We start from the raw sequence: 12,671 nt of genomic DNA, 5'->3' as shown, positions 1-12,671 counted from the left end.
CTACTTTGCCGGGAGAGGAAACTACGCTCAATTTCTCCTTTTTTGTTATTGCGTGTGGTCCCAATATACAGGCTGCCTTTTTTTCTGGCTCAAAATTTTGTTCCAGATTCCGTCACCTGCAATTACCCTTGACAGAAAGACGTCTCCATTTGCCTCGAACTGGCCCAACAGTTCAAATGGGCCTGTTTTTCTTTGAATCTTATGGTCTGTTGTTGGCATTCATGGTACGCACCTCGAGCACACCTCTGAAAATCCAAGAGTGTCAGTAACTGCATACACGCTTCTAATGCCCACCGACAGTTGTAGAATCAACTGTCGAGTTATGATGGGCCGGTCTGCACGACTAATGACGTCACGATGTGGGAGCAGTGGCTGTGGCGGGACGTCCCGAACGTGGGCGACCACGTAGCTAAGTTTCTGCACTTCCTGAAACTTTAACTCTCTTTACCCATTGCCCAACAGTACTATCGAATGCTCATCACCATACATTGCACACAAAAGCGAATGAATTTTTGCCACTGTTTCTGTATCTACAATCAAGAACCGAAATGCAGCATGTTGCTTGTCTCGTGCAGATGCCACTTTTATGGTTCAGTAAGGCTCTGTTATTTGTGGGAACTGTTAGAAACTCGCCACACGTCAAGATAAATATCAAACTTTCGAACGCCTAAAAGGGCGTCTTCCTATGTGCGATATGTTAATGGTCGTGAAAAAATATATAGAGCCTTATCAAACGACACTGGTAAACTTCATTTGCAAGCAGTAGCCTTGTGTGAGACAATAAGAATGATACACTTTTACTATAATAACATACGAAATTATGCGGTGTGTACGTGCTTTTTATTCAGAGATGTCACCCGGTGTTGTCGGGTGTGTTTGTTGTTAGCATCGCTGGTATGGCTGAGTCCCTATTCCGTATTTTTCATACTGCGGTAAATGTTGAGGAATACGTTGCTTATTCTCCATTTTATTGTGTAAACACGAAATCCCACGCAGTTTGAAATGTTTTTCTGTCTGTCAGCTACTCGGATTATTTGATCTGAAAGAATGGATTGGAGCACAAACACTGCACGAATACGTTATGCGCTGGCTGTTTGTTTTAGCGTGGATGCTCTTTTATTTGGTGGTGGCAGACACGCTTCCGCATCGATTAATCAGCAGGTAACAGAAGATGTGAGCCTGTCCCCGTCAAAAACTGTGTTTACAAACAGCTGCTGTCCACCAAGTAAAAATGACACAAAAACAAAATACTTTGAGGAAACAGGAATCCCACTTAGATCACGCACAGAAGGTTTGAAAATATTGACAACAGTTTCGTCACTGAACGTTGCACTTCCGCGGAGCAGTAAAGTGACTTGTTCCTGTACCGAGACTTTTATTTGTTATTGCAGTGAAGGAAACTTATATCTGGAGCATTGGCAGTGTACTCCGTATAAATCAGTGGGACATTACAGATATCTGTGACTTACGACAAAAAAAGGAAGGAGATATTAGTGCCTTGGACAGCGTATTAATTACAGATGGAGCACAAGCTAGGATTACGAAAGGATGGGGAAAGAAATCGGCCATGCCCATTTCAAAGGAACCATCCCGCCATTTTCCTGGAGCGATTTAGAGAAATCACGGAAAACTTAAATCACGATGGCTGAACAGAGATTTGAAAGAATTTGTGACACTTACACGGAGTGTCACTTGTAGGCAGATGGAATGTGTTGACGTTTCTACGGAGCCCAAGTAAGCGTCAGGTATTGGACCTCGGAAGAGGGTGTTCCAGAAGTGCGGTGCACCGCCTTTTCAATCGCTATCTGTGACGTACTTCTGGGAAAGGTCACTTCTTGCACTAGCAATCTGTTCGCACGCCAGTTCATTGACAGACGGGTGTGGTGCGTGGCTTTCTCCCAGAGTTGAGTAGTGGTGTTGATCTCTGACTGGCAAACAATGTTCCGTGTTTTAGGTGCTGTGGAGATGTTCACCGAGAGAACCAAATGGAAGTCATTATCCGTTTACGACGGACATCAGTATAATGTGTACTGTACACCAAATAAGATGTAATTTACTGGCGTTGTGTAAACATTATAAAGAATAAATGCAAAGGAATACTATTAAAAGTAATACAGTTTTAGGAGAAGGTAGCTATATTTGTACTCCATGTGAAGCAGCAAATGAAGTGAGAAAATGTACGTGAAAAAAAGAGATACTACAATTTCATCACTTTCCGTTGATGAAGTACGGCTTCATTCGAGACAACGACTAAGTAATATCGTTACTATCAAACGTAACTGTGAAACAGTAACTGCATCACACTAGGAGTAAAATGTACGCAAGGTACGACCGATTAATTTAGTGATGAATGATGGCAGTATTTGTTTTCAGATAAGAACAGGGATCCGAATAAGAGAATAATGTCGTCCGAAAAGCGAAAAGGGAAAGTCGTGTTCATCAAGCTGTGAATCATTCTTTGTGGATTTTTCTTCGAAAACTAGTTTGGAAGGTTGTTTATATTTCGTTCTTGAGAAGACACAAATACTGTTCCAGTTGTCTGTGTTTTGATACCGAACAAAAAGCAAAAAACGTATGATCTCTTTACGTAATTACTAAAACCAACGAACCTGTAAGGGACCCAGCTTGTCTCATGACGGACATCGACACTGCTGCCGTCCAATCAGTGAGAACTTTGTTTCCTGAAACACCGATATTTGGTCGCAATTTCCATTTTAATCAATGTTTGTGGAAACAATTTTAGTGTTGTGTCCTTCTTCCCTCCTGTAGGGCAAAAGAATAAATACGCTGTCACATAAGAATGTGTTTGCTCTAGCATATCTTTCCCTATAAATTTTGGATGATGGTTGGCTGTCTGTTGAGAAGAGCACATCTGAAACGCAAAAGCTTCAGGCCTTATACGACTGTTTCTGGACCAGTGGCTCGATAAGGAGCGTATACCAAGACATGTGTGGAATTGCAGTGGAATGTTCCATTGCACCAAATATGTGCCTGATGGATGGAACCGAAGGATAGGTACGTTAACACCAAATGTTCGTCCAAATGTTTACTCATCAGTAAAAAAAAAAAAAAAAAAAAAAGTTCAAATGGCTCTGAGCACTATGGGACTTAACAGCTGAGGTCATCAGTGCCTTAGAACTACTTACACTAAACTAACCTAAGGACATCACGCACATCCATGCCCGAGGCAGGATTCGAACCTGCGCGGTTCCAGACTGAAGCGCTTAGAACCGCTCGGCCATTCTGGCTAGCCATCAGTAAAAAATCTTCGGGAAGGCAAGAGCGCACCACTGCCGCCAGGTTGACAGATGAATTTTAAAATTCGATTCTAAATGAAGGAAGAATTCAGCAATTAAGACTGACGAGACTACTGCAAAGGCTTTAAAAAGATTCCAGTTGACGAGAACTTAAGATACTTTTCAGTTGTGTGACGTACACACAGAAATTACAATGAAGAAGGAATTGAAAAGTAATTTAATGTACATCGTACTTACTGGCAATCTTGTAAAGAAGTTTATTGGGGGACGAAATGAGACTACCTATTCGTGGTTTTCCTTGGAAACAACACGAAGTATGCTAAATGTCCCTTGCAATTTGTGAAATATTCGCTAATGAGGACCTACAAATCTATCTCAGAGGCCATGCATCTTATGCCGAATCATGGCGTTAGTTCCCCTTGTGAGATATTACGAAAAGATCTGTGTGGATGGACACCGAACAAAAAACCGTTGCAGCGGAAGCGTGGGCAAATGACATGCAACTACATCCACTCATTCTCCCTCCGTCTCAAGAGTTGACGCAGACTACAGCGCGCTGCGCTACACAACTGGACTTCTCAATGTGTGTAGACTTGTGAAAAGCCGCTTATCCCAGCTAGAGCCCCAGGATCCGTAGAAGTTCCACTCAGTAGAGGTGTCACTCCATTCAGGTGTTTCAATCCTATTTGAATCGTCGTTTTCCTGAATTCAAGTTCAGTGCGCTAGCCTCTTCGCTCGGTGACTTCCATCGACGGTAAATAGTTGGAGAACGAATCGCTGGAGCAAAGCATTAAGCCTGATGGCCACATACGAATTTTGAGTCTATCACTGTCCGCAGTTTTGGGTACATTCAAAACTCGTGGTAAGATGTTACGACTAAAGAGAACAAATCGTCTGCAATCGAACTCACCGAGCACTGAAGTGGACTGGGACTGCTGCAGTCACATGTAGACTGTCATAATCCAATCGTCAATTTCCGTCAGCAGAGTTGTGACCACATTTTGATGCTTGATGCATGTAGCACGTATTGTATTTTGCTTGTAATGACGATGGACTATTAAGAACTAAATGAACACAGAACGTCTGGTGGCACAGATTTTGTTCTAACAGTAGAGCTTTCTTGGAAGAGAGTCCGCAACAAAATTCCTTTTCCTGCCTTGCTGATGGAACTAAGTTCATCAATGCTCAAATAAGGGCAAAAAATCATGTAAGTGTTGCTGATAGCTTATTTTTATGAGAAAGACCTTTTAGTGAGAATGGAAAAGTTATTTCGAGAGTGACATGTGTAGTAAGTAACGATTTGGTGTTAGAAGAATAGTGATGTGGATTTCATGTAAAGGTTTGTTTGGAAGAGGAAAGTAATTGTGCGAATGGAAGATGACGTCAAACTGTTGGGGAGGGAAAGAAATAAGTGAGAAAGAAGAACTCTCAAGTGTGCGGGAAAAGGAGTGTTCTCTTAAATATTGACGGATATGTGTCAAGAAGCATTTGATGCTGAGGCAGAGTGCGGCAGTGAAAGTTGTGTTAGGAGGGAATGGAGAAAGTTTGTGGGGATGACTACCGGTGGAATGCGTTGGCGCTATTGCGGCAGAATTGCAAGCACTGGAGATGAAGGGGAAGCGATGGACTGGCAGAGGTTTGGAATCCAGGAAATGCGGGGTATTTGTGTGCGTCTACTTGAATTTTCGTCGCGGGCCTTCTGAGGTCTGCGTGTTTCATTTTATCCGGTTGGCATATGGGAGCACGCGGCACTTGTTCCGACATTAGTGGTACGAGCAGCGAGTGCAGGGAACGGCCCGCTCTGCAGTGCTTCGGCGGCGCTGTCGTTAATCTGAATTAGTGGGCGTGCTCTCTTCTGATGAATATTCATATGCGCAGCGGGGAAATGGGCCACAGAGTTCTACCTCCATTGAAGAATGGGAGCCGTTTGCTGCCTGACTAGTTCGGATGTTTCGTGAGTGAGTGGCATCGTCATCCTCACAGCTCTGTAAGACGCCTCCCGTTTATTACCAAATTTTGAATGTGAGTGCCTTACTAATTGTTTATTTGGGCAATCGGAATAGCAGTTATTTACTCCTCTCGGAAACACACCATAATCAGTACATAAAAAATGCTGATTGTGAACGTAAGGTCACACACAAAGCTTTTGTTACGAGAAATACTCGTTGTTACATTAATACAGTCCCCTGTCCAAATCGGAAATAGAATTTAATAAAGAAGTTGCTGCCTCGTGATGACTGGATGTTGTGAGATGTCCTTAGGTTAGTTAGGTTTAAGTAGTTCTAAGTTCTAGGGGACTGATGACCATAGATATTAAGTCCCATAGTGCTCAGAGCTATTTGAACCATTTGAATAAAGAAGTTGTATGAGTACTTAAACCGAAAATTTCATTAAGTAAGTAAATTTCTTGGTATTTGTTCCACGAGCAAACTGTTTCATGAAATCAAATGAATAGTGATTTTACACTTTACTGTACGATACTATCAAACAAGAAAATTACTCCCTCACATTAACGGTTACGAAAATAATCTGTATGGATCTAAATGAAGAAAATTTGGAGTTATCGTGAAAGTTAACCTGCAGACATATTTCTTTTTCCATAGATGTTCCAGCAGAAGTGAACAGAATTCTTCAGACCTTCCCAGTGATCTGTTGACATCTTGAGGTGTTAGGAATTCTGAGGGATATCAACGTCGTTCATGCTCAATATTTCGACAACGTGACTCATTATTTTAATCAGGTGCTATCTGAGACTGCTCGTCGAGTCTTTATTTTATTTATTTATTTTCACTTCCTATTCCCACCTCGGAAGGAGGGCGGGCTGTTTGAAGACTTGCTGTTTCCTTTCCTTTCCAACTAGACATTTTAATACATTTATTTTCTTTACTGTTATATTCAGTTTGTTTGCTACGTTTAAAAGTGCATTTGTCTTTGTTTCTTATTTTATAATTTTGCACTTATTTAAGCTTTGAACTATGTACAAAGAATGTTAATATTTTTTAATGGTTTCAACATAAAACATAATCAGAAACATATTAATTTGTAAAAGCTTAGGGGTACTTACGTAGGATGACAGAAATGATTTCATAAGAACATAAAAGCAAGTGTGGCGGAACATAATTTTTTGGTACAAGTAATGGCAATTTAAATGATTTGGGAGAAATCAGCTTTTAATAATAGAGGATTACATAAGAATACAAATTATCAGAATATCAAATATACAACTTATAGGGATGTATAGACATTCCTGTTGGACTGTGTGTGTGTGTGTGTGTGTGTGTGTGTGTGTGTGTGTCTAGCTGTTTTGTTTAGGTGCTGGCCGTTGGCCAGTTTGTTGGAGATACGATCTACTGTAGTATAGGCGGTGGTGAGCTATTGTGTGTGCGTGTGCGTGTGCGTGTGCGTGTGTGCGTGCGCGTGCGCGTGTGTGAATCCTGTTCTGTATTGGCTAATTTCTAGTGTCAAGGTGCCGATGAGGGCGACGTTGTTAGTGATTGGGTCCGTGGTAGGGACGATGTCTGGGAAGATTCTGGAGGTGGGAGCTACTCGACGTAAGACTTATTTAAATTTTTGTCGTCTTTTGCTTTGTGGTCTTTTTGTCAGTAAGTCTTCCATATCTGGTCGTATCGTAATACGTGTCTGTCGTAATTGTCTCGTAACTTTGTCATTCTTGTCTGTATTGGCTCTATGTTTGCTATTCCATATATGTCGTCACAGGTAGTTACTACAGCTAATTCGTGGACACTTCTGAGTAAACGTCTTTCTAATACAAATAAAATGATACAATTTCAGTGACTTAACTGGTCTTACGCAAATATGATTTAATGTATGCAGACTGAAGCGGCGCGCGAAAATTTGTACCAAGGCCGGGAACACTGGCAGGTGTGTTAGCAGAACATGAAAAGCCTCGGCAGCTCTGCTTGTGTGTAAGGTGGAGTTAAAAGTAGACTGGGGCGGCAGTGTGAATTTGGATCGAAGAGGAAGGCGTCCAGGGTAATGCGTGCAGTTGTGTGAACCGCTGTGCCAAGGTGGCTAGTGGCTCAGCCTGCCTTTGGCAGTGGTGACGGACGTGTGCCTTCTTTGAGTCTCGCGTGTTGCTTGCGAGCGAGCGAGCGCGCGCGCGTTTGTTTACTTCCACGTAGCGGTTTGTCTCAGAGTCCGACTTCATCGACCATCATGGCGTTTTCTTAGCGCCAAGCCACAATTAAATTAATATTTCCTTTGGATCATGAACCACCGAAGGCGTAGGAAGCAGAACGCTTCTCCCCCCCCCCCCCCCCCCTCAAGATATTCTCGGAATTAATTTTTCGATCGTGATTACTACTCTGTACATAAAGCTGTTGAAAGACGAGCTGTGTGTGCCGACGTTGTGCGGCGGAACGCTGACGCTCTCAAGTTCCGATACTCCGACGGACGTATCAGAGACTGTCGTAGTTGATCGCGGTGGTTTTGGCCTACGAACGTTGTGTTTTCCAATTTCCACTTGAGGTGCCGTCGGACGTCGTGGTGACCACATATAAACTTTACGGAAACGTCGTCAGTCACGTTGCTTAAATGTGGAAGACATTCGAAACATACAGTGTCCTCAATGGTGTCCATCAGATAAAAATTGAACTGTGGAAACACGTGCCTTGCTGCTTGGTTATGCCGGCTATTGGGCTGTCGCCATGTGCGATGGCCAACGGCGCATCTCTTGAGTTGCGCTGGGGAAGGCCATGTCCGTTCTGAATGTCTCCGACGTAGAGTGGTTCAGAAGCCGATCAGAGACATCGCCCTTCCTGCGGCGCCCGATGTGTTACCTCTGTCTTACGCGTCAGACAGTTTCTCTCCAATTTCCTTTGCAGTGTCTTCCTTAACCCAACCCAGACCTGGGGTGTTCCTATCAAGACGAGTTGATTCCCGCCACTTCCTCTTAGAACCGATATGTTCTCTGGTCATCGGAATATTCTTCTCGGAAAAACTATACATCTATAGTCTTAATCATTCTGACGTTTTGTTACGCCCTCCTTCTTGCGACGCAGGTTTCCTGCTATTCTCGGTGGTATAAATGTTGCTTAAAGAATAAAAAAATAAACCACTGACGTAAAGAAACCAAAAGGTGACTAACGCACCTGCCTAGTAAGGAGGGCCTCGCGTTCACTTGCCACTTCAATCTATGTACATATATTAGAGCGTCTTTCTACCGGGCACTGTCAGTCGGTTATTGGTTTTGCTAGTTCTACTAGTGGAGCTGAAGCATTCTGTATAAGAGGTCAAAGATTTTATACGTGATTACTATTGTCCCATTGTTGCACCTCTGCGCGTACTATTGTTATCAGATTCTGATGTTTTCTGGTTTTTTATAGGAGGTACGTCAAGTGAGATCGCCAGTTTATGTACATGTCGAGGTGTACTCCTAGATATGTAGTGGAGATGTTCAGTGTGACTGGTGAATTCCACAGCGTAAGTCGCACTTTGGCGTCCATTTGTGATCGTTTTCTTGTTATATATCTGATTGGATAGTACTATCTTCGTCTTTGTGCTTTGACGGGGGTTTGCTCTCAGTGTTGACACCATCAGTTCTTGTTTTTTTGTAGAGATCTGCTGCTGCCGCCCTCGTCTCGTCTGCAGCAACCCCAGTGCGGGAGCTCGGGCTCTATAAAGAGTTGATACCCAGTATCGCGATTCATGAAGTTTTTCGTCACCTTCAAAAATTGCATTGTCATTAAACCCTTTCACAGTCGACATTAATAAACTGCCTGAAAAAAGGAGATGCGTCAAGAAGACAAAACCACATGTCACTCTAACACGATACCCTCGACTCCATTGACAGGTAGCTAAATGATTATTGTTGCCATTTTCTATATCGTGTCGAACAGCCTTCAGACTGAATAGCTGCTGTTCATGTTTAGTGTTATTATCGGTGTTGGTAGGATGTATATAAGGGACATGGACTGTGTCAGATGTTCAGAGAGCACTGTGAAGGACCCAGAGATGCGTTGTTCTCAAGTGAGGCAGCGTTATGACCTGACAGAGCTCGGCCAGCTGATGTAATTGTGCAAGACCCAGCTGTGTGGAGATGACCGTGGACTGAATTGGAATGTAAGGGCAAGGATACTAGTTGTCAAATTTCCCATCGACTACGTCTGACTACCAGAAGGGAGGATTGCGATATTGTGCACTAAGCACACTGTAACCCTTTCACAACCGCACTTGCCTTTGGGAAAGAAGTACTGGCGTCCAGAGAACAAGTATTGGAGTCCCTGAAATATTCTGTCTCATGCCAACGACCGGACGGGGACAAACTACAGATGGACTAAGGAATTACCTTCCGATGTGTAAAGTGCCGTTAATACCACAACACAGCCGACTGCGTTTGAAGTAGTGTCGTGGACCAGAAACATGGACCGCTGATGAATGGCTCTCCATTCTGTCAAGTGATTGGATTGCGGTTGTGCGCTACAACGGATGACCATATTCGACAAGTATAACAAAGATGTGGCTCGAGGTCCCATTATTCCAATGTTTTGGAGAGGCACAACGCTATTACTTCGGGCGTCGTAATGTGGGGAGCCATTGGATACGACTTGGGGGCACGGCTGGTAGCGACTGAGGGATCTCTGATGGCACAACGGTACGTCACGGCCTTCCTTAGTCCTCATGTGTTACTCGTCATGCGACAGTAACCGGTTTGCCATTTACCAACAGGACAGTGCTCGTTCACATGTAGCGTGTATCTCTATGAACTTTCTGCATGGTTTTGCGGTACTCCTGTCGCCAGCAACATTCCCATACCGTAGCCAGCTATGTGTGGGACCATTTAGGACGTCAACTTTGTCCTTTTGGCAGTATATAGGATATCAAGCACCAGTCAAAATAGTTGTGGGTCAGCTTTATGACACTCTTCCGCCCGCATCAGTGCATGCGTCTATGCCGGAGGAGATGCGATGTCGTATCGATAAGTGGGCAAGTTCTTTGTACCTATGACTCAATTTTATAGTCACTGCAGCAACATTACATTTTTCACCATGCAGTTATCACTGTAAGCGACTGGCTATAAGTTAAAAAGTCGGAGAGAGGCAAGTACATTGCGTCTCAAACTAATTTCGGTTTAATGCCAGCTTTACCTTTTTGGAATATAAAAGAAATCAGTGGACAATTACGATTTCTACACTTTCACCTCTACGCAGACGAATTTACAGCTTCATGCCATGCACATACAACTCCACGCGCTCTCATTTTTGGTGATTAGGCGCATAAAGAAGTGACCTGGATTGACGTCAAACATTACCTCCGCTACCTACGTTTGGGAGGCTTTTTAAATGGATGGGAGCGGTCACAAAGCGTAGAGAGCGACCACCTGTGCCGTGTTCATATGCCATTCAGGACAGTGAAAACTGTTCCACTTCTTATTCTGACTTTTTCCACACAATATATATAAATGACCTAGTAGATAGTGTCGGAAGTTCCATGCGGCTTTTCGCGGATGATGCTGTAGTATAGAGAGAAGTTGCAGCATTAGAAAATTGTAGCGAAATGCAGGAAGATCTGCAGGGGGTAGGCACTTGGTGCAGGGAGTGGGAACTGACCCTTAACATAGACAAATGTAATGTATTACGAATACATAGAAAGAAGGATCCTTTACTGTGTGATCATACCGGCCGGTGTGGCCGTGCCGTTCTAGGCGCTTCAGTCTGGAACCGCGTGATCGCTACGGTCGCAGGTTCGAATCCTGGCTCGGGCATGGATGTGTGTGATGTCCTTAGGTTAGTGAGGTTTAAGTAGTTCTAAGTTCTAGGGGACTGATGACCACAGATGTTAAGTCCCATAGTGCTCAGAGCCATTTGTATGATCATATGGTAGCGGAACAAACACTGGTAGCAGTTACTTCTGTAAAATACCCGGGAGTATGCGTACGGAACTATTTGAAGTGGAATGATCATATAAAATTAATTGTTGGTAAGGCGGGTGACAGGTTTTCATTGGGAGAGTCCTTAGAAAATGTAGTCCATCAACAAAGGAGGTGGCTTACAAAACACTCTTTCGGCCCATACTTGAGTATTGCTCATCAGTGTGGGATCCGTACCAGGCCGGGTTGACAGAGGAGATAGAGAAGATCCAAAGAAGAGCGGCGTGTTTCGTCACAGGGTTATTTGGTAAGCGTGATAGCGTTACGGAGATGTTTAGCAAACTCAAGTGGCATACTCTGCAAGAGAGGCGCTCTGCATCGCGGTGTAGCTTGTTGTCCAGGTTTCGAGAGGGTGCGTTTCTGGATGAGGTATCGAATATATTGCTTACCCCTTCTTGTACCTCCCGAGGAGATCACGAATGTAAAATTAGAGAGATTCGTGCGCGCATGGAGGCTTTCCGGCAGTCGTTCTTTCCGCGAACTATACGCGAGTGGAACAGGAAAGGGAGGTAATGACAGTCGCACGTAAAGTGCCCTCCGCCACACACCGTTGGGTGGCTTGCGGAGTATAAATGTAGATGTAGACGCAATACGGCGGTCTTCGAGCACCAGAACTTGCACTCCTCTTGCTGCTCTCCTTCTCTCACACAGAGTTCTGCCTCATCGTTCTTCGTCATTCAGACTTGTTTGATCACCTTGGAAGTGTCTCTTCCACCTAAGGACTGTGTTCACGACGGTGATTTGTTTCAGTAGACTGCCACCAACTCAGCAAAGGTTTCTGGGCTACTGTTTCCCTATTAAACAGCACTTTTTGAATCGGCTGCTCTGTTTTTTATTGGCTCCCATAGCGGAGAGCTATGGTACCTGGCGGGGGGATTTCACTGTATACCAGGAATACAGGCATGTAAGCCTCTATACGATCAAACATTAATTGCGTAACGTTGATTTTTGAGGTGCTAGTTTGAACTTGGACTACCACTCGTAAAGTTCCATGTAGGCGCGTGGAGTGGCGTCAGCAGAGGTGTGCGTTGTTCGCAGTGCGGGAGCTGCTGGAGTCTCTGGGCGGCTACCTGCCCCCTGGCCAGCCGGAGCCCGCCGACCTGGCGCCACTGGTGGCCGAGCTGCTGAGGGTCAACAGCGCGCCGCTGTTCGACGTCTTCCTGGAGCGCGCGCCCCACAACCGCTCCGCCTACGCCGTCTTCATCGACCTGCCCAGGAGGTCGCAGGTGAGGCAAGTCAGCCGCTGCTGCTGCTGCACGCAAGCGCCCAACAAACTTAGCAGTATCCCATAAAAATGAAGTGACAAAATTTCAGAGGCTTTATTAGTCTCACATAGCTGCTAATGCACCTGCCTAGTAAGCCGGAGACCCTGGTTCGATTCCCGGCCTTGGTAAAAATTTTCACTCGTCGCTTCATCCTAGATACGTAATAGCACCCTGTAGTTCGAAGGCTTCATCCTGTCAGCCATTGCTACAGGCGACATCCACTGAGGGTGTGTTGGAGGAAGGTGGAGGTAGGAAGGTGGT

General features: G+C 44.4%; 1 protein-coding gene across 1 annotated transcript in view; it reads left to right on the top strand.

Moving 5' to 3' along the window:
- Positions 1–12,671, top strand: part of LOC126481921 (endothelin-converting enzyme-like 1) — a 270,679-nt gene that overhangs the window by 131,840 nt on the left and 126,168 nt on the right. The window contains exon 4 of the mRNA XM_050105881.1: positions 12,184–12,371. Coding sequence (XP_049961838.1) covers positions 12,184–12,371 — 188 coding nt within the window. The remainder of the gene's footprint in view (positions 1–12,183; positions 12,372–12,671) is intronic.

This window comes from Schistocerca serialis, chromosome 5, assembly GCF_023864345.2.
Source record: "Schistocerca serialis cubense isolate TAMUIC-IGC-003099 chromosome 5, iqSchSeri2.2, whole genome shotgun sequence".
NCBI lineage: Eukaryota > Metazoa > Arthropoda > Insecta > Orthoptera > Acrididae > Schistocerca > Schistocerca serialis.
The sequence above is the reverse complement of the archived record's forward strand: the minus strand, read 5'-3'. Positions and strand labels throughout refer to the sequence as shown.